At 56.1% G+C, this 26,162-nt stretch overlaps 5 protein-coding genes across 5 annotated transcripts; 4 read left to right on the top strand and 1 right to left on the bottom strand.

Moving 5' to 3' along the window:
- Positions 1–1,400: 1,400 nt before the first annotated feature.
- On the bottom strand, positions 1,401–2,072 carry EsH8_IV_000831 (uncharacterized protein; the record flags this gene model as incomplete). Its single annotated transcript, XM_083265721.1, has 1 exon — positions 1,401–2,072. The coding sequence occupies one exon, from the start codon at positions 2,070–2,072 to the stop codon at positions 1,401–1,403; it is 672 nt and encodes a 223-aa protein (XP_083124616.1).
- Positions 2,073–7,070: 4,998 nt separating this feature from the next.
- Positions 7,071–8,140, top strand: EsH8_IV_000830 (Rho family GTPase CDC42; the record flags this gene model as incomplete). The annotated part of the gene is made up of 4 exons (XM_083265720.1): positions 7,071–7,090; positions 7,337–7,456; positions 7,616–7,994; positions 8,075–8,140. 4 exons carry the CDS (start codon positions 7,071–7,073, stop codon positions 8,138–8,140), a joined length of 585 nt encoding a protein of 194 aa, XP_083124615.1.
- Positions 8,141–10,395: 2,255 nt separating this feature from the next.
- Positions 10,396–11,897, top strand: EsH8_IV_000829 (agmatinase; the record flags this gene model as incomplete). The annotated part of the gene is made up of 4 exons (XM_083265719.1): positions 10,396–10,531; positions 10,591–10,770; positions 10,875–11,204; positions 11,305–11,897. The coding sequence occupies 4 exons, from the start codon at positions 10,396–10,398 to the stop codon at positions 11,895–11,897; spliced, it is 1,239 nt and encodes a 412-aa protein (XP_083124614.1).
- Positions 11,898–13,373: 1,476 nt separating this feature from the next.
- EsH8_IV_000828 (asparagine--tRNA ligase DED81) lies at positions 13,374–15,181 on the top strand (the record flags this gene model as incomplete). The annotated part of the gene is made up of 2 exons (XM_083265718.1): positions 13,374–14,998; positions 15,055–15,181. The coding sequence occupies 2 exons, from the start codon at positions 13,374–13,376 to the stop codon at positions 15,179–15,181; spliced, it is 1,752 nt and encodes a 583-aa protein (XP_083124613.1).
- Positions 15,182–22,546: 7,365 nt separating this feature from the next.
- Positions 22,547–24,928, top strand: EsH8_IV_000827 (uncharacterized protein; the record flags this gene model as incomplete). Its single annotated transcript, XM_083265717.1, has 1 exon — positions 22,547–24,928. The coding sequence occupies one exon, from the start codon at positions 22,547–22,549 to the stop codon at positions 24,926–24,928; it is 2,382 nt and encodes a 793-aa protein (XP_083124612.1).
- Positions 24,929–26,162: the final 1,234 nt, after the last annotated feature.

Genomic DNA, 26,162 nt, shown 5'->3' with positions numbered 1-26,162 from the left:
TCCCACCCCCATATCACTGCACACGCCTTGGACAAGGGTGCTGAGAGCGCTTGTGATGATATTTTGGTAACTCCGGCTTCTCGAAGCAAGCTTGGTAAAGGCAGCCCCATCCCTTCACCTTGCTAGCCACCTGGAGGTGCCTGCACCGGCTTTCCATTGAACCCTCCTCATACCCATGAATCTCCGGAGTATCACCAAGATGACGATGACGTTCGCAGTCCTACGGTGCCTGCCCTTTGGGGACCCCCACTCTCACACTGTCGCCACACAATACCTCTTATATCCCGACACAAACGACGCATGCTGATGTGAAGGCCAAGTACAGCGTATGCAGATGCAGGATCCCGCCATGGTTGCCCTGGCGACCTAGTATGCCGAGGTCGCTCTTGTCATAGGCGGCTTATATCCTGTCTAGCACGGGCTGCGGCCCGAGAGTGTAGACTGTAGTCCCAGACATGCGGCCTTGGAGGCAAAGACAAGTGGGCAATGATCCAGAGAGTTGCTGCGTGAAAAGAGGCGACCCCTAGCAAGCCTCTTAGATAGCCTCCATACTGGTAGCTTCCGCCCCCGCCCCCCCGAGTATTCGGTAGTCTGAATACCACACGGACGAGCACGTCATGTGCCAGGCAGCGGTCATCTCCCTTCTCCTCATGTGTGACTCAACTGCTGCCACACCTTCGGGGCTGGGTACCAAGGACGCTGCAGTCGAAAGCGCGGAAAATCACAACCCAATTTGAAACGAGGAGCGCGGCGAGGGGCATACCCTGACCAAGACATTGGGCGCCTCTGGACAGACGCCCAAGTAGCTCGTCCCCGAAGAGAATCATGATGCGGTGCTGACAATGCGAGACATCCCCCAAAAGGGCGGGGTCGTTGGTGATTTGTTGGCGGGCATCATGCAGCCCCTTGTATGGGTATGGAGATTCTTGTCAAGGTCACGTTTGGCTCGGGAGAAACGGTGAACAAAGGAGCGATCCATCTTTCACTACCAATATAGCGTGTGCCAAATATCGACATCTGGAACTCTCAACTGCCAGGGTTGAGACCACATCTTGCAGAGATGCCGCGGTACACAGCTTATTGGGTACCAACACTCCAAGAATGTTGCTATAGACGACTTCTCATCACATACGTTGCGTATGCGATCGATACTGAACGAGATACTCGTTGACTTGCATACCAGGAAGGGGATGGGCTTCTGGATCCTGGTGATTGACGGCGACGCTATTAGGGCCGTGGTTCAGACGACAGTTACGGGCAGCCTCAAACGGTGGCACCTCGTAACTGACGTGTGGAAAAATCCAAGATCAACGGACAGCTTGGATGGCCTCTAAGGCCAACTGGAGTAAGTCTGTAAATCTTCGATAAGCTGACCGGTGGTGCGTGTGGGGAAAGGCCGATCAGGTAGACGCGGCAGCTGTCATTGGAACCTGTGACTCGTGTTGTTCCGTCTCTGCGCCGTCCTCCGCTTCATTCTTCTTCTGCGCAGCCTCTGCCTTGGCCCGCTTCTTTCGTGCCCTCCTGACCTCGATCTCAACATCCATCATCTCGGCGTCCACTGACACCAGGCGGGGAATGATATCTTGCACCGCCTGCACCGAAAGCGTTTGCGCCTGACGGAGAGGAGGCGGCGCTAAGATACCGAACCAACGAAGCGGGTCATTGCTCTTCTTCTTCTCCTTCTTCTTCTCTTCCGCCTTCCCATCAGCAGCAGACGTTGCTGTGTCAGCGGCAGCACCCGGAGCCTCATCGATGTCGTTAGGCGCCCCCTCATTCTTGGGAGCCTCAACGCTCTCCGCCTCCAGTTCCGTCACCGCATTCGCATGCTTGACAAGCTCAAAGTGAGGGACACCCCTGTCATCTGCGGACACGGAGAGAATTCTCGAAGCCTGCATGCGCTCGTCGTAGTAGTCCGGACCGTATCGGACGCCCCTCTCTGCGGAGAAGTTGGCTCGTGCGATGTTCTGATACATGCCGGCTTGGGTCTTGCTGAGGCGCTCGCGCAGGACTGTGTACTCGTCCAGGAGGACAAGATAGCGCTCCAGTAGACTGTCGATATGGTCTGTCTCCATGGTATACGTTGAGTGAGGCAAGCCGAGCACCGGTAGAGAGGCTAACCGAGAGGCTGGGTGTGGCTGGTTGACAGGACGAAATGATGCCGAGACGGACTGGCTATTGCTTGTTTGTTGTGGCTGGGTACGCCGCAGATCAGAGCTAATGCATGTGATTGATATGTCGTCGAAGTTGCGGAGCGGCACTGTCTGGCTTTGGGCGACGAGGGCGAAATAGATCTGGAGGGGCTATGCATGAGGTCGTTTGTCGGCTGTAGCCTCAATAGCGTGAGGAATTGTGGCTTGAGCGATGATCTGCAAAGAAGGGACAAGACGCAGGGGTGGGTGGCCCGAGCTAGCGATTTCCAAGACCCAAGGCTGCGGCAGCCGTAATGGTACTTGAGACGAAGAGTCTCAAGCAGCTTTCCCGCACAGTGAGTCTGGGGTGGGCCAGTACCAGAACCTTGGGTTTATTCACCGCCAGCAATGAAAGGCCGCAGTTCTGCGAAGCAATCAAACATTTCCATGTGCAACTCGACCAAAGGCTCCTGGCCATGCGACGAGCTGGTTAAGACATTGCAACGGCAGCAGGGTTGCTAGCCAAGAACAGCCCCTCGAAGAAAAAACGGCCGAACAAACAAAAAGGGAAAGAATGCAATGCAACGGTGACCCGGAACACAAAGAAGAGGCCAAAGTCGAGGATGGTAGGAAACAAAGTGGGAACAAAGGAAGACGGGATCGTCAAGTACATTTCCTTTCAGCCTTTGACTTGTGATTAGCCGTCTGGCCGGTTGTGTGCAGTACCTAATGCCTTGGTGTTCAATACGTCCATTCCGGCATAGCTTCATGTTTCAGCTTCGACATTGATGGAGACCATGGCAGCTGGGTACTGCACTGCACTGCGATGTGCCGCCAGGGGCAGAATTCCGCCTGGAGGGAGGCAGACCCAACAACCAAGAAAACCACAGACTCAATAAAGACGGTGAAGGGAGGGCCTGATTGCCTGTTGGGACATAATTCCCGTTGCCAACGCCAATCTGTCGAGCATGAGCCGGGGTAGTCCTTTTTATGTCGGTGATCCCGGTGATCGATCACGCAGGACCCTGGACGACGACCACTACCACGGCAGGTGGGAATGACGATGAACGGAAAAAAGGCACGCCTGCTGCTTGGCTCTCATTTGACACCCGGAAGATAATTAGACATAAGAGACGAGAGAAAAGACGGTAACACGATGCGAAGCGGGCTGCAAGCCGGGGTCATGGTGCCAGGTGCCGGAGTCATGGATGGATGGAAGCATTAAAGAAGGCGGCGGGTGTCCGGTGGTCGGTCCCCGTCTAGCTCCTTCCCTGTACGCAGGAGACTGCTTCAAATGCATGTCGTCCGTATGAGTTAGAGGGACTGTCCTACCCCAAGTCTTTTCTCGTGCCTAGTTGTGTTGTAACGTCCATGTTGATACCGCGAAGCGAGGAATGGGCGAGCGGCAGGTGGCAGAAGGAAGACTGCATAGGGGATGAAATCTAGTTGACACGGCATTTTACGGGATGGCGTGTCATTGTGAAGATTTGTTCGTTCTAGACCATGGGCCTGGGCCAAGGAGGCAGAGACAAATAAATGCCTGCCGAAAGATTGCTGGATGGACTCAACGCACATGCACTTCGAGGGGGTCGCACACCTCGTGTTGAGACTTGATGCCCGGATTGCCAATATCTGGCTCGCTTGGGAAGCATCCATTATTCAATGAACAAAGCTCAAGGTAAGGAAGGCAAGGTAGCTAAGACAGGGTAGCCGTGGGCCCTCGATGCTATCTTTCGATGGAGGTGCGGATACGCTCGGGTGGACGACCTCAAGTCGATGCACCGCTGCGGTGTCAGTCCAAGACGTGGGCCCCAGCGGTCCAGAACTCGCAGCGATGCAACAACAGGAGCGATGTACGGTCTGGATCCGGCGCTCCTTCCATCTCGATACTCGGCCGCTGTAGGCCGCCGTTGCTAGCCAAACTTACGATTTTATGCCGATATGGTGAGGCGTCGACACCTCTCGGTATAGCGGCGGGAATCGTCAGATGGTTGCGTGAGGAAAAAAGAACAGTCTGGAGTTTGGGGAAAAGCATGCTGGGCAGAGAATCTCGAGTTGATGCCCACCATGCGGGTCCCTCTGTTCTACAATATGCAATCAAGGGTTGAAAGAGCGAGGGACAAATTTGATTTCGGACGACCGAGGTCAAATTGAGTGTGGCTCGAAGGAGGTTCGACAAACCCAAGGCAAGAGCTGAGGTAAGGCAAGGTGCCTCGGGTAGACACGAGTGGTTGATGGCTTGGTGACAGGAAGGTATTCCGATGCCATCGTTCAAGTTGCTTTCGTCGTCTGATATATCCAGTAGATGCCAAGTGAGTGGCAGCAGTTGCCCAACTTCTGGCGCTAGAGCGGCCACGAAAGACGGGACGGAAAAGCCCACAGTGACAGGTGCAAGTGCAGGCAGAAAGCCAATGCGATTGTATATTTGATCAGTATTGAGATGCAGATGCTTGTGCGTTTGCTTGTGCTTGTGCTTGTGCTTGTACTTGTGCTGGTGCAGGTGTAGGCGCAGGTGCAGGAGCAGGAGCAGGTGGTGGTGCTTGGGCCTCGCTGCAGAAGCTTGGACTGTGGTCTGGAAGTGGGCGGTATCTCCTACCTCGCACGTCTATCCAGGGTAGGTACGTAGGTACGTACTGGCTTAGATAGCACATGCATTTTGTGAGAATGGTGGGGGGTGGAGACGCCTCAGGCCCCAAAAAATCCCCCCAATTTGCGCAGTGACGAGGGTCCTCTGGACGCAGTGTCGCTTGGCACTCCTAGCACGAACAACCCCAAGTTAACCAACAGACTGACTGTTGCATCGTATACGATGATGTTTGGCTACCGTGGCAGTGGCAACGCGATTGCTGCTGGAGCCGAGCCGGCCCATGGTTTGCTCTGCTCGGTCCAATCCAGAAAATGCCACTCAACCAAAGTTGAGGGACGGTCCACTCTTACGGGTAGGAAGAAAAAAGGTGGTCTGTGAGGGCGGTGAAGACGAGGGAGGAGTCCCACGGCCAAGCTACGAATGCCCCGCGTCCGACCCCGAGCGAAACGGAACCACCAAGCCGAGCGAGTTAGGCCCAAGACTTGTCCAACTCATCACCGGTCCGCCTGGGTTTGCTGGCAGGCGCTGGAGATCCTAATGGTGGGACTGCTAGGCACAGTAACAGCACCACCAGATGCAATGTCGATGGCAAGCGAAGAGGTGCATCCGTTCTCAGCACTGGGCGGCTGCTCGCCCTCCCGTCAATGCTGCACCTCATTCTCTTCTGTAATTAGTGGAAAGCATGGGGGGAAGGTAGGGCAATTGCAAGTGAGATGACAAGACCAGGGCATGGCAATAAAAAACGGCTACGTACCCCCTGGGAAGTGAAGTGAAGACTGGGTTCGGTGCCGTACTAGAGTTGCGGGTCCCAGCCAGAAACCGTAGTCTGTACTCGGCATCCGTACCGCCGCAATGTAGTTTGGCGGTGCGGTACCTTGGTAACGCGAGATATGGATATGGTGGCAGGAGAGAAAGAGAGAGAGAGAGAGAGAGAGGGGAGAGAGAGAGGAAAAGAATGCGATGCATGGGATGCCCGGGGGAGCGCCCTCGTTGCCAGGAAGTATACGTACTCTGTACATGGCTGGAAGTTCCTGACCTTCCGGGTTAGGCCATGCCCTTCAGCTAGCATAGCACCAGGCCATCTCAAGCACTCCAAGGGCCGCCGACCAGGCGCTATCCGCCCTTCTGGAACAGTGAACACCCATCCACGACAGACGCCAATTCCAATCCCAACCCCAAATCTTGCAGGATTCAGCCTTGCAAACACGGAACTAACCCTGGGCGAGGAGGGCAGACTAGACTGGAGCCCCCTCCGACACAGGCACTTGCGCCTCTCTCCCCTCATGTCAGGGCACCTCACCTCATTCAACCTGGAGGTCACTTTGACGAGACGAGACAAGGCTTTGCTGGCTTTCATTGCCCATTAACCAGAGACGAGGGGGACCCTTCCTCTCCCCCTTTGTTGTCCTGTCACCCTCATTGTGCCCCGTAAAGTATTCCCAATTGAATGTCCGTACCATCCATACCTACACACTTGTTTTGCCCACTCCTGCTCCTGCCTGCACCCCTTCTGCATCTGCACCTACCTGCACCTGCGTAGCCTTTCTCGCCCACTGCGAGTCTTTATTCATCCTTCCCTTCAACCCCCAAACCCAAAGAAGCGTGTGTGTGCAACGAACAAGAGAACCAAAAGAAGGGAAAAGGAAGAACAGGGTGTAAACGTTTCTTCTTCTTTTTCCAATCGTGGGGATTCTATTTTATTATCTGACACGCCAAACACACGCCTCTCTCTGTGCAAGGTTGTCCTCCTGCAACCTCTCATCACCGACGCCGACACTGGCACTGACACCGACACCACCGACACTCACCCTCCTCTAAATTATTTTATTATTCTTTTTGTCCCCCCTCACCTTTACTTGCTTACCCCCAGTTGCCCCCTTCCCCTTCTGCTCCTTCTCTTGTTCCACTTTCCCGCGTGTGTGCGTGTCGAGACCACCGCCCCGACGCCATCGCTACTAAAAAAATCCCCGACGACATCTCACTTGTGACCTTCCTTGCCTTGGTTGGGTCCCGTCCCGTCGTCGCCTCTTTCTCACTCGCTCCTTCCCTCACCACTCACACACTCTTGCCTGCCTTGTCCGTCCCACGCTCCTCCTTTGCCGCCCCCCATTTCGATTCGACCGTCCCCACTGCCCATCTTTCGCCCTGCAGCAACCGCAACCACCACTACCACTACCACTCCCACTGCCACTGCCACTCACCAACTACCCGCCGCCTGGAAATCACACCCAACCCCGACAAGACAAGACACTCGACGACGCGCCGCGCGATAAGGGAGAGACTGAGAGACCGGCCTTCATATTTTTCTTTCCCCAGGTCTCTGCTCCTGCACAGGAGCATCTCTGATCTAGACAATGGTGGTCGCTACTATTAAGTGCGTACATTTTGAGCCGCTTTTTGCCCTGCCTCACTCCCCCATCCCCCATCCCCGACACCGTCGCTATTTCCTCCTTCTGCCTGGCTCGATGCTGTCGCTGCCCACTGCTGCCTGCTTCTGGGGCGTGGAGCGAGGCAATCTTTGCCCTTGCCTTTTGACTTGACGACCGGCAAGAGGCAGCCATCAAAGCGCGCATGTCACCGAATTTCCTTTGACGTCGGAACTGACTCTTCTCTTTCCTAGATGTGTTGTCGTCGGCGACGGTGCGGTCGGAAAGACATGCCTGCTCATTAGCTACACGACAAACAAGTTCCCCTCCGAATACGTCCCGACCGTCTTCGATAACTATGCCGTCACCGTTATGTGAGTCTTCTCCAGCATTCCCAGATACAAACACAGGGCCTCGCGGTCTTGCAAGAGACGGACAACGCTGGATGGGGGGGCAAAGGGATCCAAAAGCTTGTGGTCTCTGACATGGTTGGGATGAGTGCAAGGCCTTTCGCTAACGGCCGCTTTTTGCAGGATCGGAGACGAGCCCTACACCCTGGGACTATTCGATACCGCCGGTCAGGAAGATTACGACAGACTCCGCCCCCTCTCCTATCCCCAGACCGATGTCTTCCTGGTCTGCTTCAGCGTCACATCACCCGCCTCCTTCGAGAACGTCCGCGAGAAGTGGTTCCCCGAGGTACATCACCACTGCCCCGGCGTCCCCTGCCTTATCGTTGGCACCCAGGTGGACTTGAGAGAGGACCCCAGCGTTCGGGAGAAGCTTTCTAAGCAAAAGATGTCTCCCGTACGGAAAGAGGACGGCGAGCGAATGGCGAAGGACTTGGGCGCAGTCAAATACGTCGAGTGCAGTGCTTTGACGCAGTACAAGCTGAAGGACGTCTTCGACGAGGTATGGATATCCCGATCTGTGTTGCAACCACTCGCTGCTTCCGCCATGGCCAAGGTCACAGGACTAACATAAACGCCTAGGCAATCGTTGCGGCTCTGGAACCCCCTGCCCCGAAGAAGAAGTCACACAAGTGTCTTGTCCTCTGATCGCGGGACCCCTTGTTGCATGGGTTTTGCTTTCCTCCCGCCCTGTCCGGTTCTGGCTCTGGCGGCGAGCGAAAAAGCCGAGAACCAGGCTTGGGCATTTTTCTCTTGCCTTCCAGATGCGCGCGCAAATGGTTCCGGGTTTCCGGCTTTGAATGGCATTTTGGACCTCTTCTTGTTTGCAGCGCGCATGGCATCTAGGACACGATGGGCTTTGATTAGCCGCAACATTGGACCGATCAGGGGGCCGTCGTGCCTCGCGAATTAATGGATTGTGCCTCCTGGTTCAGCGATAGCGAGGATTGGATTGGACCATCTGGCCGGCAGTCAAGACTTCTAGGCATCTTCCCCGGGTACTGCAGGAAAGGGAAATGGACAAAACGACGGGCTGTATTTCCCCTTCCATATTTCGTTCACCAATTCCCAAGTCCTCTCTACCCATCCCCCTCTACCAATCCCAACCCTTCACTCTCATACCCCAATAGCTCCTTGCCCCGGCCCGGATCTTGGTGGTCTTTCTTGCTTCTTTCTACATTTAGGGATGGGTAAATTCATCACGCAGGCAGGAATTACTTCGATAGGACAGTTTGGCGATTGGAGTGCACTTTAAATCAATGGTCATTTTTCGCGCTGAAGCCCTGGGCAGTTCCTGTTCCCGTTCCCGTTCCCATTCCGGTTACAGCTCCAAATGCAATGATTGGCCGGATACACACCTGCCGCTAAGCACCAACCAGCCAAGGAACATTGCCTTCTCGTCACCCACAGACAGTTGATGTTTAGCGGATGTACGGCGTAGAGCCTCCAAAATCGGATCGGCAAGGCGAGTCATTCTTGCGTGCTGCTCTCGACTTGGTAAGACGCCATCCGTTCACTTTCTGCGGCACATTGCGGGGGACGGATGGCAGGGCACACGTGTCGAGGCGGCAAGTGATGGATGGTGGGCAGTAGGTTTCGCAAAAAAGGATGGCATTCTCGTTCCGTCTGCCCAGTGTACTTGACACCACATTTCCTTTACATGTACCAACTGCACCAGCCACTGCCACACAGCAGTCGCAACGACGGCCCTACACCCTCTTCGGCCTCGTCTGTGGCATGCCCAACCCTTGGGCAGCAGCAGCAGCAGTTGGAGAGGGAGAGCTGCATGACGGAATGACGTCGCGACCCCGGCGTGCCCTTGGCCACCTAGCATCGGCCATCAATGCGAGACAGATGCGGTCAGACTAGTGCCGTTTACCAACGGGTTCAAACGCTACGCCGGGGACTCCCGGGCTTTTACTTTATGTATTGACTCTCGTCTTTCTTTGCCCCCAACTAGTTCCGCAACCGTGAGGGGGACTGCGTTCGAGGCGCGTCGCGGACGCTACGAGAGCTTTCATGGGGTTCCTGGGGCGGGGATGGACAAAAACATGGCGAACTGGAGGCGCAAGGATGGATTTGGTCAGCTTGGTGGGTTAGGTAGGTAGGCTTGCCTGGCTGGGATATTTCATACTGGAGGTTTGGCGTGCAAGCCAGCCAACCACTCCTCATTGCCAAGCGGTCTAGAGCTCACTGTGTACTGAAGATTGCGGGCAGATTGGCTCATCGTTTTGTTATTGCAATTGACAGAGAGAGAGAGATCCGGCCGGCTTCAAATCGGACGCTGCCTAACTGCATATCCGGCTCCGCTCACTCGCCGGCGGCCGCACACCACCACCACCCCGCAATGCCCGCCATCCTTTCAACCGCCATCCTGGACCGCACCAGGCTTAGTCTAATGCATTCGTTGGCATTTTACTGCCCTACTGGGTGCAGCGGCTTCGGCGGGGTTTAAGCGATAGCGGTTATCAACTGGTCGTGCGGCACTCACACTGGGCCATTCCATAAGGATGTTCTCCGCCTTTGAGTGGAGGCGGCCCAGAAGAAGCCTATCCCACGTGCCGTTACTCGACAACAATTGTGCATTGGCCAATTGGGCGGCGGCGAGCGGGTATCTATCACTACGGGGATGGCTTTTAGAGCCCCGATGACATAGAGTAGGCGGTCCATTTGAATGGATGACAATGGAAAGGCGCGTTCGGTGGCCGGCCCGGTCGACGTACGCATGGTTCCGGTCCCGATGCCCTTGACACCGGCTGCCCTTTTTAAGTTGCCATGCGCTCTTCGATGGGCACCTGGGTCCTGGACTTTTATCTCTCCTTCTCACATCTTTCTTTCGGTCGGTTACTTTATTACTGATACGACACCTGCACAACATCGCAGTATATATACCCACAGACGTCATGAGATTATCCTCGCTGCTGCTGTGCTGCTCGTCGGCGTTGCTGGCTGCCGGTTGCGGCGACCATGGTGACGACGGCAAGGAATGGACCAAGGCTGAGTTGGATGAGCTAGAGGCTAAATGGGGTTTCGAGGTGAGTTGGCCACGTCCGCCGTTCCGGGTCTTTCGCATGGCATGTGAACTGATGAATGTGTAGTGGGGTTCGTTATCACCGGCCGTATTGATGTAAAGGAACACGGGCTCACCGGCGTAGGATTTACGGGCATCGGTTCTTTCGCTCATCTGAAGCACGTCAAGTGCCTGACGACACCGTCGGAGTTGTATGACATTGCCATCATCGGCGCCCCCTTTGACACAGCCGTCAGCTACAGGCCCGGTAAGTTAAGCCTCTTACCGCCCATCTCGCACCAGCAACAGCCCCCACCAACTCATACCCCTATCCTCACGCTCGTGACATGTCAACTAACACCGCGGCAATAGGCGCCCGATTCGGCCCTCGCGCCATCCGCCAGGCCTCGAGCAGACAGACCTCGTTCCGCGGCTTCAACCCCCGCGCCAACATCAACCCGTACGCCAACTGGGCCAAGATCCTGGACTGTGGCGATATTCCCGTCACGCCCATGGACAACGTTATCGCGCTCGAGCAGATGTCGGCTGCCTTCAAGGAACTGGGCCAGAGGAAGCCCGTTTCGTCGTCGCTGAGCAAGCCCAAGCTGATTACGTTGGGAGGCGACCACAGCCTCGCGCTGCCCGCGTTGAGGGCGCTCAAGGAGGCGTACGGGGAGCCGCTTCGGGTGTTGCATTTTGATGGTGAGTGACGGTGCTGTGCGGGGAGTTATACAGCCCTGGATGCTCTGAAGATCGAGGAGAGGAGTATACTTGCGGAGTGGCTTTACTGACCCGAGTCCAGCTCACTTGGACACCTGGCATCCGGCCAAGTACCCTTCCTACTGGACATCGACCCAGTTCAACCACGGCTCCATGTTCTGGATGGCCGGTAACGAAGGCCTCCTCTCAAACACCTCCTCCGAGCCCTCCGTCCACGCGGGCCTGCGCACCCGCCTCTCGGGAAACGACTTCTCCGACCACGAGGACGACACGGCGCAAAACTGGGTGCGCATCGCGGCGGACGACATTGACGAGATCGGCACTTCCGGAATTGTCAAGACCATCATGGACACTCTTGGAACGGAGACCCCCGTGTACCTGTCCATCGATATTGACGTGCTGGACCCGGCTTTCGCGCCGGGGACGGGCACCCCCGAGCCCGGTGGCTGGACCACGCGCGAGCTCATCCGGATTCTGAGAGGCATCGAGGGGTTGAACCTGGTGGGCGCTGATGTTGTGGAGGTGTCGCCTGCGTATCAGAATGCCGGGGAGGAGACGGCGTTGGCAGCGGCTCAGGTTGTGTACGAGGTGCTGAGCTCCATGGTGAAGAAGGGACTTGAGGGTATGGGCAAGGAGGGTAAGGCTGCCGCCGTTGAAGTGAAGGACGAGCTGTGAGTGTGGGAAGAGAGAGGTTGGCGGTTCGAGGACGCCCAATTTCCAGGGCTGGCGTTGAGGTTGATGACCACGGGGAAGATGATCGATGGGGAAATCCGGCGTTCAAAAGCAGGAGGAAGGACCGGATGCTACGAATTACGCCCTATAACGACTTCGATTTCACTGGAGCCCTGGACGGAAAGTCACTGCGGCTTTACACGGCGATGACCGGATGGCAGGGTGGAACCGGCGAGAGGCAAATCCTCAGCGGAATGCCTCTTGTCGCATGTCTCTGGCTCATCTTGGAGAGTTACCAAGAAATTAAAAGAATGATTCAACTACCGAACCTAATTTTGACGATGTTATCACCTCTAGGGAAATGATTCGATGATTCTCGTATCCATGACGAGAAGACACCCCCGGCACTATCCCCCTCACGGGTACTCAGTGTAGGGGTGGTCTTTTTTCAAAGTCTCGGGGTCGAGGAGTGACCACAGCAAGGCCTAATCCAAAGAATCTGTCAATGTAGAGCTATTCTGCGTGCGTTCGCATAGAGAGCCTACGGATACGTTATTCGTGAGCGGCCAACCCCTCCTTATCAGCCCACTCTCATTCTTTCACATTGAACACGAGGAGTCGAATCCAATGTGAATTTTTTTAATTTTTTTTGGCGCGATACCAATATGAAGAACACTGACGCTCGACTCACCGCCTCAACAATATCCCAAGTCAAGCCCTCACCGTCGTTTGCTCTACCCATTGCCCGCCCGGCGGTAGACGTCCGAGTCAAGGGGGGGCCCGGCCCTGGATCTCCTATCTTCGGAGCGGGTTGCACGCAGTATTAAGGGCCCGAGCTCTCTTATCTCTGAGCAATTGCAACGCTCAATTGGAACCGGCAAGCACTTTGGCACACCTCAAATTCGCCGGCGCGCTGCCCGGGAACGTCGGGGCGTCGGTTGCCCAGTGTCCTCCTGGTAGAGTCTCAAGGGGTTAAGGCACATTTTGCTGTAACAAGCCCCTGACAGTCGTGAGTGACTCACGCACCCATCAGCCGCGAGCTTTGGGATACTTTCAGAGGGAAAGATGAAATAAAAATTTAGGGGTCTACGGGACTCGTTCAGCCGAGAAGGACCCCTCTTCCCCTGTAATCCGTTTCGTGGTGATTTCATAGTGCGCTCAAGGACATTCAGTGGAAAGTGACTCACACAGCACAGTCACCAAAACCTGCCAGTGGACGCAGCCGCTAGAAAAGGTACATCAATCAATCAAGTCACCCTCCCGCCCCTCCTGCTGTATTCCCCCCCTCCTTTCCCACCAACTCAATCCGAATTATTTACCCCGCCATCCAAACTACACCAAAAATTTCCCACCTCAGCATCACCACCGACTGAGTCAACAAACACCGTGTTCACTTGCGGCTCCCCAACCACATCTCTGTCGACTTCGATAGCCAAAAGCCGAGAAGCCCGCACGGCAAGCTCACTACAGACCGCAGCCATGGCCGCCGTTCAGGAATTGGCCGAGCGCGTCAAGACCGACGACAAGGTCTACGTCGACACCGACGCCGGCGCCGACGAGCCCTCGACCACGGGAACCGAGTCCTCTCCCTTCAAGTCGCTCGCCGCCGCTTACATCGCCAACAACGAGAGCGTCACCAGCCGCCAGTTCCTCGTCCGCGCCTCCAAGACGGGCGACGACGAGGCCGCCCGTCTTGAGTGGAAGGAGCCCGCCAAGAGCGCCGTCAAGAAGGCCCAGTCCGCCCTCGACGCCCACCGCAAGAAGCTGGTCAAGCAGGCCCAGATCGAGGCCAAGGAGGAGGAGCTGAAGAAGGCTCGCCAGCAAGCCCTCGAGGCCGCGAAGCAGATCGTCATCAAGGAGGATGAGTCACTGCCCGCCGCGAAGCGCGTCACCATTGGCGACAAGACTGTCGAGCTGGGCGAGGGTGACAAGAAGGGCGCCCGCGTCAAGATTGCCGGACGTATCCACAGACTGCGAGCCCAGAAGCAGGCCACCTTCATCACCCTGGTTGACGGCTACGGCCACCTCCAGTGCGTGCTCCAGGCGGGCGACCTGACCAAGACCTACGATGCCCTCACCTTCGCCCAGGGCACCTCCCTGTGGGTGTACGGCGAGTTGAAGAAGGTCCCCGAAGGCCAAACGGCCCCGGACAACCGTGAACTCCACGTCGACTACTACCAGGTCATCGGCACGTCGCCGACGGACGAGGATGCCATCACCAACAAGGTCTCGCTGCTGCAGAACCAGTGGGACTCCCAGATGCTGGACAACCGCCACTTGGTTCTCCGTGGTGACAACGCGTCCGCGATCATGAAGATCCGTGCCGCCGTTGAGTGGGCTTTCACCAAAACCTACAAGGACCTGAAGATGACCAAGGTTTCTCCCCCGGCCATGGTGCAGACCCAGGTCGAGGGCGGTTCCACGCTGTTCTCCGTCCCCTACTACGACGAGACCGCGTACCTTACCCAGTCCTCCCAGCTGTACCTTGAGACCGTCCTGCCCAGCTTGGGTAACGTCTACTGCATCGAGAAGTCTTTCCGTGCCGAGCGCAGCTTGACCCGCAGACATCTTTCCGAGTACACCCACGTCGAGGCCGAGCTCGACTTCATCCAGTTCCCCGACCTGCTCGAGCATCTCGAGGAGGTCATGTGCCGTGTCATTGACAACGTCTTGGCCGACGAGGAGATTGCCGCCCACATCAAGGAGCTCAACCCCGACTTCAAGAAGCCCGTCCGTCCCTTCCTGCGCATGAAGTACACCGATGCCATCGACTGGCTCAACGCCCAAGACCCCCCCATCCTCAACGAGGACGGCGAGACCCACAAGTTTGGCGACGACATCGCCGAGGCCGCCGAGCGCAGGATGACTGACATCATCAACAAGCCCATCTTCCTCACCCACTTCCCTACCGAGATCAAGGCCTTCTACATGAAGAAGGACCCCAACGACCCGCGTGTCACAGAGAGCGTCGACTGCCTCATGCCCGGTGTCGGAGAGATTGTCGGTGGATCGATGAGAATGGAGGGCTACGAGGAGCTGCTCGCCGCCTACGACAGAGAGGGCATCCCGTCCAAGGACTACTACTGGTACACTGACCAGAGAAAGTGAGTTCCCGCCTCGCCCGAGTTGCTTCTAACAATTGCTGACAATGCCGCTTCAGGTACGGTTCCTCCCCCCACGGCGGCTACGGTCTCGGCCTCGAGCGCTTCTTGGCCTGGTTGGCCAACCAGCACACCGTCCGCACGACGTGCCTGTATCCCCGTTACATGGGCCGCTGCAAGCCGTAAAGAGGTTGTTGCGGTATAGGGGTGCGTGTTGCAGAATAGAAAACGTCCGGCGTGCTTTGGAAGAGCCGCGGCGAGGCATGAGCGAGATCATTCAGGGTTTTCCAGGGGCTTTGCAATGGTTCTGACAGCGATTTGCTGCGGGGTTATCAGAGACGGGTTCGGGGGCCTAGATAGGAGTTACGGAAATCAACCATCTCTGTCGGAGCGCTGACTCCTGTGGGAACACGAACCTTTTTTTTTTTCAGTTTGGCTGCCCGAGCCAAGTATGTATGTGTGAGATGAAGTGACGAGGCGGCAACAGTCGGCAGATGGTTCAGTCATGGCAATTGGCAATAAAATGACCACGGCGTCGGGCTGTTGCTTGGTCTCGGCCGTATTACTAGAAGACTGTGCGCGCCAACAACAGGTCTCGTGGGCGACAAAACAACGTTTTGCAAACCGGTCGTCGAAAGCATAACGGGCGAAGGAGGCCAGTTAAAGAGGGGGGGGGCAGTTGGCCCCGGTTGCGTTGTTCATCCCGACCACATCCTCTTTCGTGACGGTGACGGAGGCTTTAAGTGTGTTCGTGCAGGGAAACAGGGAGAAAAGCCCTCTGCCACCCCCCCGCCTCTTCCGCTTTCTTGAGAATTTTCTTTTCTTCCTTTTTTTTTTTGTTTTTTTTGCCTTTCGGGAGTGTGTCAAAACAAAACAGACTCGTCGAACGCCTCCCCGTGCGAGGGACGAACCGACATCTAGGCGGGTGGGCTCAACCGCCGTTGCAGCACAGCCGGGAGGAACCGTCACCAACAAGTACATATGTCACCCTCCTCGGTGCCGTCCACAAGACGAATACGGCGGATCGGTGCGTATCGTTATTCCCAACGATCTCCCAGCAGATGGTGGGGAGGGGCAGGAAGGCTAACGACTGTCGAATGTCGAAAAGGGGGGGGGGGGTTGTTCTACGGGGGAAGAACCGAGCGGCGGGCGGCGTACATAATTTGCTGTGCTCCGTACAATGGAACGATTATCACGAGGCTGCGGGCCGAAAATGATCGGCGTGGTCTATTGAACCAGTACAGTGGTTCCTGCTCTCTTTTTCCCCCTTATTTCCTTTTTACTGGTCATGTACATACGAGCACTCTCGGGGGGAGGGCACTGGGACACCTGGCGTGGGGTCGCCTTGCTGACAAGGTACTGCGAAGTGCACTAAGACAGTTGACCAGATGGTGGGGAAGGCGCCAGGAAGGCCCATGATGGGAACCGGAGCGGTCGGGTGGAGGAGTAGGAGGGTTTGAGGGCGGGTGCCGAGGTTTGTTGAGTGAAGGACCAAAAGAGAGAGGAACGGCAAAACGTACGATGCGATGCGATGCAGTGGCAGCCAGAGGGAGCCCCCATTGGTGAAGTCTAAACCTCAAATCTTGCAGAGTCGCGGCAGTGAGACCTGCCGATGTGGAAGTGGCTGGCTGGCTGGCTGGGCTGGCTGGCTGGGCTGGCTGGCTGGGCTGGCTGGCTGGGCTGGCTGGCTGCTTGGGGTGCGGGAACGATGGCAATGCGCCATTCGATCAACCAAACCCCTGGGAGGGGGGAGGGCAATGAAATGTGGTTGAGTGACTTGAAAGGCAGCTGGCCACCTGGCTTCCCGCTCTCTTGACTCGAGGGCAGGCTCCGGACGTTTTCAACGGCGTGGCGTGAGCTGCCTCTGGGAAAGATTGCAGATCAGGGAGTCTGGCCCGAAGAAAAAAAGATGGGCATTCCCGCCGAGGGGGAGGAGAGACAGGGCCCGTGGTCTGTTGATGATGGTCCGATGAGTGAATCAATTGGGCGAGGAATGACTTGATGCGAAAGGCGGACCCGGCGCGGATACCGCGTGCAACAGCATATGGGTGCCCCCAGTTAGGGGGGTCCAGCCAAGGGGGCGGGCGTACCGTACGGCAGCGCAGTGAATTATGCTCGGGTTTCTGAACCGACGGTCGTGAGCAACCGGGCATATCGAGGCTATGACAGGCACGGAATCTGTAAGTTTTATTGTGGTTTTCTATTTTAAATATACATATATCTAACGCGGGTGGGGTCTGTTCTTCTCCTTTTCTAGCTTGCTGTAAACGCATAAGGCATGGTTGCAACCCCGTGTTTGACAAGTGCTGGCTAGCGTCTTGTCAAGCGTGGTGCCAGTAAAGGCCATCTGAAGACTCGGCGACTCTGACGCAACGATGCTCTGTGGCCCGGGTTGATTCCGCAGGCGAGGAGCAGCAGCAATAGGTCCGCAGGGGACACGAGGCGAACCAAATATTGGGAGAGGCGCAAGAGGTAGTGGTGAGATCGGAAGGCTCCTGAAGGACCGGACCGGAGAGGGGCAGCACTCGGTCGTTGCTTGGCGACGCTTGGTGCCAAGCGTCTTCGAAGTTCGGATTATGAAGAAGCCAACTTGGTTTTGATTCTTATTTCTCCTCCTCTTCCTATCCAAACTGTTTTTTTGTTTCCAACACACCCGTATTGTGGGTGGCGGGCATTGGCCATAGCTAAGCCACTGGCGACGGACGGGGCCAGCCTTGTTGGATGCTTCTGAAATCGGCGTGGAGTTTCTGGTGTCTCCAAGCTCCCGCAACGGCCTGGGGCTGTTCTGTTTTGCATTTTTTATATTTCAATCCCTTCTACTTTCTTTTAGGAACCCAGGCCCCTTGCAGCCGTGTTTCATCCGAATAGCTGGACAGGTGTGGAGGCCTGGGGGAGGTTTTTATGCTGGCACACGGATGCAGTAACCGCAATCAGCAGCAGCAGCAGCATCCGCCCGTGATAGGTCAGATGGGACTGTCCTGAGGCCAGAGCTGCTGGATGATCCGGACGTCTATTGCGTGCGTCGTGAGGTGCACTGTGCCAGCAGCAGTAGATGGGCCGATGAGGTGTGCCTTGCATTATGCAAATGCTAAATCAATCGTCTGGTAACTCTCCCCTTCGTAAGGCAATGGGGCAGGTGACGACCGTTCGGTCTTGTCTCCGAAACATGCAGTGTAAATGCTTGGGCGGTAGACCCCGCGTAGCGAAAAGGCGGCACCCAGACTTTGGCCTTTCGAGACGTGGAGCCGATCACTGCTATGCGAGTCTTGTAGGGACTAAAAAGCGGCGAGCCGAGAGAGCGATGGACAAGGCGAGATTCCAAGCATGTGGTGTGCGAGATTGAGGTGCAGCTGAATGCAATTTCAATTCTTCATCACCGCAAGACAGGGAGGTGTGAGGGGGCGTGCATTTCTGACGGAGAATGAGCGAAGGAGAGAACGACGTTATACGGAACGCCCAGTACTTGCGGCGGCGCCGGTAGCCAGCGGCCGGCAGCGACGGCGCCTAACTGGCATTCTGATCCAGAAGGCAGAAGGTCGTACCGGGTGCAACAGACAACTGCCACGTCCAATGAGGTACAGGGTTCTGTCAGGTAGGTAGTCGCGTTTGGTACATGGTAGCGGCGCAGACCCCCTAAAAAGGGCAAAATAATAAAATAAAATAAAAGCCAGAGGGGAGGTGATGGTGTGTGTATGCGCACTGCGCACATGCTCGTGTGCTTGGGCACCCTACGTACACTACATACGGTAGGTAGTGCACCGGTGGCAGTGGGGGGCAGGGACAGATGTTCTGGCAAAGGCGGCTGTCAGTGTGTTCCACCCGTCTGGGTGGGGAGGAAGCTGAACCCTTGGAGGACGGATCGGGAGACTGTTCAGGAAAAAAACAGGCCAAGCCAGAACAGGCCTTGCCCTCCCCTGGCTATGCCTGTCGGCCAGGTGGGAGGCAAGGGGGTGGGGGAGAAGGTAGGGATGAATGGCTGGAAGGGGCCAGGTGGGGATGAGGAGAGGTCCAGGTTCCAGGGGTACCGAGACTACTGCGTAAGTCCCATGTCGGCTGCGGCGCGGCGTACATTAGGGCCAGGGGAAAAGAGCATGAACAGGGGTAAGGGAATCTGCGTGAACTAAGCGTAGGTAGTACCTAGGGAGACGACTTCTCCCGTCTGTTGAGTGAGTTGCAATGTCCGCATCTTGGCTGTGCAAAGGCGCAGGATTGCTCCGTCAACATAGGCTTTGGCGTTGCTTAAGTCGGCTTGCAGTTGCCTCGAGCAGTTATCTCGAGAATGGGACAAAAAGGTCACGCGGCGGGTGCTCACACAGACTCCATACAGATATTGAGAGAGTCCACGATTGCCAACGGGGGGCCGAAGCGGATGGCACTTGGCGACCATTTTACCAATCAGAAGCGGCGAGGCTCTGTCTTCAACTGTTGAATATGGGGGACCAAGTTCCGAAGGGGGAAGGAGAACCCAAGGGGGCCAAAAAGAAAAGGGGACCGGACAGGGGGGCGCCAGGAGGCTGCTCATGTGGATATCGAATACTAAGAAATGGTGGTATGGCATGGCCGATGCCGTCGGGCGGGTGGGTGGAGGACATGTGAGTGGATGGATGGATTGACGGTTGGTTGGTTGTTCGAGTGATGAGTCGTAGATATGGCGACTCGCTCGCCCTCCGTCTCCGGAGAAAAGCGGCGTGTAAGCAAGTGCGGTCGATGTTGGTCTTACTAACTCGTCAAGACACAATTAAAGTAGGCAAGGCATCTCGTCTCCATCCACGCTGCTCGGCGAAAATATCACGCCCCATGACTCTGTTCAGGAGGGAGAGCGAGAGAAGGGGAAGCCGGCCTCGTATGGGGAAAGAAAGAACTGGTGGGCGAATGAAAACGAGCGCGTTTCGTTCGTTGCCCCCTCAGCCATAATAGCCGGTAGCCCCCGTCGGGCCATTGATGGCGGCTTAACGAGACCGAAATACCACCATGGCGGCCAATGTTCAAGTCTCGTGGGTGTGGCTGATGAGAAACGACGGTTGGCTGGCCTTACCCGCCGCAACTGGCTAGAAAAGACGGGTGGCCTGCATGCTGCCGACGTTGGCTAACTACCTATATTCTGGCGAGTCTCCATTAGGGCCGGCTCAGGTACGGAGTACCGGTCGTGGTATCTGTACAGATACCTTAGCTCGCGATGGTGACCGTTGCTGCTGCTGCTGCACGTTCTGATGAATGGAACCCAATCATGGTGAGCGCGGTTGGCTCTGTCTGCCAGTCGTTGGTGCGTTGTTCTTTCCGCCCTGAAGATCGGGTCGACTACCTATGCAAGGTATACATTTCGCTCCGGATCATGTACGGATGTACCTTGCCTGGGCGTCTATTATTTGTGCAGATCGCCTGAAATCCCAGGAATACCTGTGCTGTGCCCGGTACGTACCGCACTTCAGGTGCTCGTTTAGTCCCATCTTCCCCCCGTCGTCCAGCCGCGCAGCCAGTGTCCAGCAAGCTCATCCTCGTCCCCCACCGTCAGTTGCATTCTATGTAGGTACTCTAAGCTAAGATGACTCGTCTTATTGGCCCCCGTATAGCAACCCCCCCCCCCCTTTCCCCTTGCCCCTAACCTGCAACCGTGCAGTGCAGGACGCCCCAGAAGGGGTCATCACGCCGTTGAAAGTATCTTTGACGTGCAATTTCTAATGTAAAATACTCAAGAGGGGCTCGTCTCATGCGGAGGGGGCCGTTGACAATAGCAATGGCAACGGCCACAGCACTGGCACTGCCAGACAGAAGACTAAGGCAGATAGTCCCTTCCATCAGCCATCTAACCACCTGGGCAGTCCCAGACACCCTCCACGTCGTGCTTCCGTCAGGTCAAGATACGCCGATGCATACAAACACGGACCAAAGTGTCAGGTACTTGGCATGGTGGATTGGTGATGGGTGGATGGATGGATGGATGGATGGGCCATATGCTGCTCTGGGCCCCCAGCTGACCGGACAGCAAAGCAAAGCCAAGCCAAGCGAGGCACAGCCGTGCAGTGCAGTGCAGTGAGTGAATGGAAGAAAGGGAGCGAAAAAGTATCTATACATGAGCAACCCATAGCACACACATCCCACAGCACGTCTACTGTAAAGATACTTGGGCCCGCATTGTCAATGGCCTTCCACGGCCAAGATAATAGTGAAGGCCGGCCGGAATCTCTTTCTTTGCCCCCTCTCACTTTCTAGTCGGCACCATTAGTACTATCCCAGCCCGTCGTCGTCTGCTGGTTGGAACCCGTCCGAGGCAACGTCGCCGCAGAGAAGAGCACACTGCTCCATCCCCCCGGGCTCTAGTCTCTAGCCTCCTGTGGGCTTTTGCTGTGGGCTCCTGCCGTAATCCCTGGCCGGTCTCATTAAACTTAGCGCAGCCAATTCTACTTTCGACCCTTTTGGGCAATCTACCGCCTACACGAACCCCCCGTCCACTCTCCTTCTTTCCCACCGTCCTCATCCGCCTCCTGCTACCCTTACCTCTCTCTACTCCGTACCTTACCTACCTACTCCTCCTCACTCCGCTTTCCTGCTTCGCTCACCTCTTTTTTTTTTTTCTGCACGCTCTCTCACTTCTTACTCTCGCTTCCTTGATCTTCTTACCCTTCTTTCTTCTCCCCTTTCCGGTACTCTAACCCTGCTCCTTTTCTTGTTACCTAACTTCTCCCTCCATCTCCTCTTATTCCTCCTCTCCACCATCCGACTTCCACACCCCCCTTCTCAACCTCACCTCTTCTTCTTCTCGTCCGCCTCCTCGTCCTCCTCACCTCCATCACCTTACACCTCGCGCCCTTCCTCCTCTTCCTCCTCTCCGCCCGCCCTCATCCTTATCCTTACATCTTCAATTCTCTATTCTTCTAGCCAACCACCAGTCGCCGCTGTCGACTCAACTGGCCTATGCGATCGTTACCGCTTTGGCCGTATTGACCAATCCTTTACCTTGGCTTCTACGCTCGTTGCCCGTATATCTTCGACTATAATTCTTTGGCCACCGCCCGGTCTACCCGCGAGGAGTTTTTTGCTCTAGCACCGCTCTACCCACTCGAACCGAATCGTCTTGTCGACTTCGCCCGCGAACTGCACATTGCTTCGACCATTTGCTATACAGCTTGATACCGGGCCAAAGTTTTGCTCTCGGCACGGAATAGGATAAGGACAACAGATACTCTCGACCTCGCCGCAATCCACTCGAGCTTTTCGTTCTGTCGCAGGTCTTGTTGCTTCGCCCCATATAATTCACCTCATTCGACTTCACGAAGACTTCACCAAACGGCTTGTTCAGAGCTTGGTTAACAACCAAGCCTTCTTATCCAGGATCGCTGCCCACACCTTGTCTCGGACTCTGACATCGTTGGCCTGTAGATTTGAGACACGGCCAATCACACGTTGAAAAGTACGGTGCTCATCGAGTTCCGCAACATTCCAACGCGCCAACCCCTGACTTTTCGTGCCTGCTCGGGGCACGTTTAATCTGTCAAAACGGCGGTTCTATCTCAAATCGGTCGGGACAACCTTGTCCCTCCGCATCTACTCGGGATGCAGGAAATCCAAGGACCGGTCGGCCAGGGCGGCCCCAGTGCTCCTGCCAACCGCTTCGGACATGCCTCTAAGCCCTCCAACAGCGAGACCGGCTTCTCCCACGGAGCCTTCACTTCCAACATCTCTGGCTTCGCTGATAGACACCCGCGCCGTGGCAACATTCCCACCATCAACACGCAGCCTCTGACCCAGCACCACCAGCTTCAGCACCAGCACCAGGCTCCCCCCTCCGCCGCCGACATGGCTACCCCCGGCACTGCTTTCGATATGCAGTTCACGCCTTTGCTCCCCTCCCAGCTGCTCCTCGGAAGCCCTTTCCAGCCTGGAACTCCTGCGGCCTTCGCTAGCCCCCAGTTCCAGAGCCTTCAGAGCTTCCAGCAAGCCCAGCAGCAGAGCCAGCAGCAGCACAACGGCCTGCAGAGCCCCGTTCAGCAGAACATGTCTCCCCAGCAGTACCAGGCCATGGTTTCCCCCTCGACTTACGGCGCGCCCCAGTTCTTCCAGCCTCAGTCTCCCACCGGCGGCAGCTTCAACAACATGCAGATTCCTATGCAGCCCAGCTCCCCTGTTTCCATGGGCCCCGGCATGGTTACTGGCACGAGCCGTACCGTCTATCTCGGCAACATTCCCCCTGACACGTCGGCCGAGGAGATCTTGGGACACGTCCGAAGCGGCCAAATCGAGTCCGTCCGTCTTCTGCCCGATAAGAACTGCGCCTTCATTTCCTTCCTGGACGCCAGCTCCGCCACCCACTTCCACTCTGATGCCATCTTGAAAAAGCTCTGCATCAAGGGCCAGGACATTAAGGTCGGTTGGGGCAAGCCTTCGCAGGTCCCCACATCCGTTGCCTTGGCTGTTCAGCAGTCCGGTGCTTCCCGCAACGTCTACCTGGGTAACCTGCCGGAGGATATTACTGAGGAGGAGCTGCGTGAGGATCTTGGAAAGTTTGGCGCCATTGACACGGTCAAGATTGTTCGTGAGAAGAGCATTGCCTTCATTCACTTCTTGTCTATCGCCAACGCCATCAAGGCTGTTTCGCAACTTCCCCAAGAGCCGAAGTGGCAGGCCCCTCGTCGCGTTTACTACGGCAAGGACCGATGTGCTTACGTCTCGAAGACGCAGCAGCAGAACGCTGCTCAATACCTTGGAATCGCGCCTGGCTATGCGCACATGCTCACTGGTGCAGACCGTGATGTCATTTCCAACGCCCTGGCACAGCAGTCCGTAGCTGCGGCTGCTGTTGCAACCACCGCCGGTGGCATCAACAACCTTGGAAACCGTACCATCTATCTGGGCAACATCCACCCCGAGACTACGATTGAAGAGATTTGCAACGTTGTCCGTGGTGGTCTTCTTCACCACATCCGCTATATCCCCGACAAGCACATTTGCTTTGTTACCTTCATTGACCCCACAGCCGCCGCGTCCTTCTATGCTCTCAGCAACCTGCAGGGCCTGATGATCCACAACCGTAGACTCAAGATTGGCTGGGGCAAGCACTCCGGTGCTCTGCCGCCCGCCATTGCCCTTGCTGTCAGCGGAGGAGCGTCCCGCAACGTCTACATTGGCAACTTGGACGAGACCTGGACTGAGGAACGCCTGAGGCAGGACTTCTCCGAGTACGGAGAAATCGAACTGGTCAACACTTTGAGGGAGAAGAGCTGTGCGTTCGTCAACTTCACAAACATCGCCAACGCCATCAAGGCCATCGAAGCTGTGCGGAGTAAGGACGAGTACAAGAAGTTCAAGGTCAACTTCGGTAAGGACCGTTGCGGAAACGCTCCCCGTCAGCTCCAGCAGCAGGCGCAGTCTCCTCGCACCGATGGTGTTTCGTCGCCGCCGCCCAACGGTTCCCAGAACTCGGGCTCACCTACCAACGGCAACACGCCTCAGCAGTCGGCAACGATGTTCGGCCAGAACAACCACCCCTTGACGATGTACCTGAACCACGTCTCTCAGCAAGCCCAGCATCAGCAGCACCACCAGCAACAACAACTTGCCGTTCAGCAGCAAGCTCTGTTCGGCACTGCGCAGTCGTCGCCTAGCGAGCTTTCCATCGACATGCAACCGCAAGGCCCCATCTCGGGCCACCAGCAGTCTGCCAGCATCTCAAACGGCTATCCTCAAAGCGCGTCTGGTCCGGGACCCACCATTATCGGCGGTCTCTTGGCCCCTGGTAATGGCCGCGGCCAGCACAACCGCGCCGTCAGCCTGCCTGCCCTGAACCCTGGGTTTGAGAACGGCGGCGTCCCCTCGAGTCACGAGGGAGAGCGCCGTGGTCACCAGTACCAGGCCAGCTTCGGCGGCATGAGCGCTGGCTACGGCCTCGCCATCCAGGGTGGCCTGAACGGCTGGGTTGAAGAGGAGGTTGCCAACTAAACCGGCGAACGGCTTGCTCCCCCCGGCATACGATGCACAAGGAACATAGGGAAAAGATTGTTTAATCGTTGTAATTGCATCTCACGTCTTCTCACTTCTACTTCCTTTCTTGATTCTTGCTTCTATTTCATCTTTTTTTGTTCTCATCTATAATTTCATCACCGGTTTGACAAAGTGGTGTTGGGCTGTTTCTCCGATCCCAGAGCACGGGGAGAAGACTATCACACAAGAATTTGGCACACCCCTTTCATGCATATGATTGTGGTCGAACATAGCAGCAGATACCAGATTATGATCGGCCTGGAGCATGGCATTCACGATCTGTCGCCAACGTGGAATGGAAAATGAGGGGGCCTGGTTTAGGCCCAGGGAGGAATGGAGGATCCAGCGGGGGGAGGCGATGCTGGCTTTGTGGAGCAGCATCGACGGCATGTATGTGTATTAGAGCGTAGTTCAGGAAAGGCTTGGGTTTTCCCGGACAAAATGCAAGCGACAAGTTGTTTGCAACTACCTCTCTCTTCCGCACTCGTGATATCAAAGAGTCTACTACATATTATGTCGACACGTCTCATCTCTGCGGTTGTCAAATCTCCATAGGGTTGTTGAAGATGATGTAATGGTTTTTGTACAATGTCCTCGTTGGTGGGCTCAGGTAAGTAAATCTTGATCGGTGTCGCTGACCTGCTCCAAAGGTCGTGTTGCGCAGTGCTCAAAGTCGTATAACAGTCAGTCATTCTTGTCATGTGATAGACTCTCGCCATGAATGAAGAGCACCAAGCGAGGAGGGGGAAGCTTCGTTCAGATTTGGCGGTCTTTGGGAAAGGGAATTCTTTGGCGATATAGTGCCCGAACGGCCCTGGCGATCCCCTGTTCGGGCCACAGAGCGCCTTGTCTTGGGCGTTGCTCTTATTCCACAGCGATCCGGTCATGATGACGGGGATATGCCAGGCTGGTGGCATTCCTATCATACGGCTTCGTCTCACCCTGCAGAGCGAATGCCCTCTCTCGGTTTCTTGATATGTACATGGTGAAATCAAGCCAACGGGATTGTCAGGACGCATCGTCTCTGTTTGTTAGCGGTTTTGTCACTTGAGCTTTTGTCCATTCTCTTTCCATCGTTTTCGTTCATGATAGATGGTGAGGCCTGACGTAATACATCCTTGCCCGGCCTCTGGTCAGCCTGGATACGGAGCGGCCAAACGTGGAGAGCTAGGGAAGGAAATGAACGAGGGAT

The sequence above is a fragment of the Colletotrichum jinshuiense genome, chromosome 4 (assembly GCF_051148585.1).
Source record: "Colletotrichum jinshuiense chromosome 4, complete sequence".
Lineage (NCBI taxonomy): Eukaryota > Fungi > Ascomycota > Sordariomycetes > Glomerellales > Glomerellaceae > Colletotrichum > Colletotrichum jinshuiense.
The sequence above is the reverse complement of the archived record's forward strand: the minus strand, read 5'-3'. Positions and strand labels throughout refer to the sequence as shown.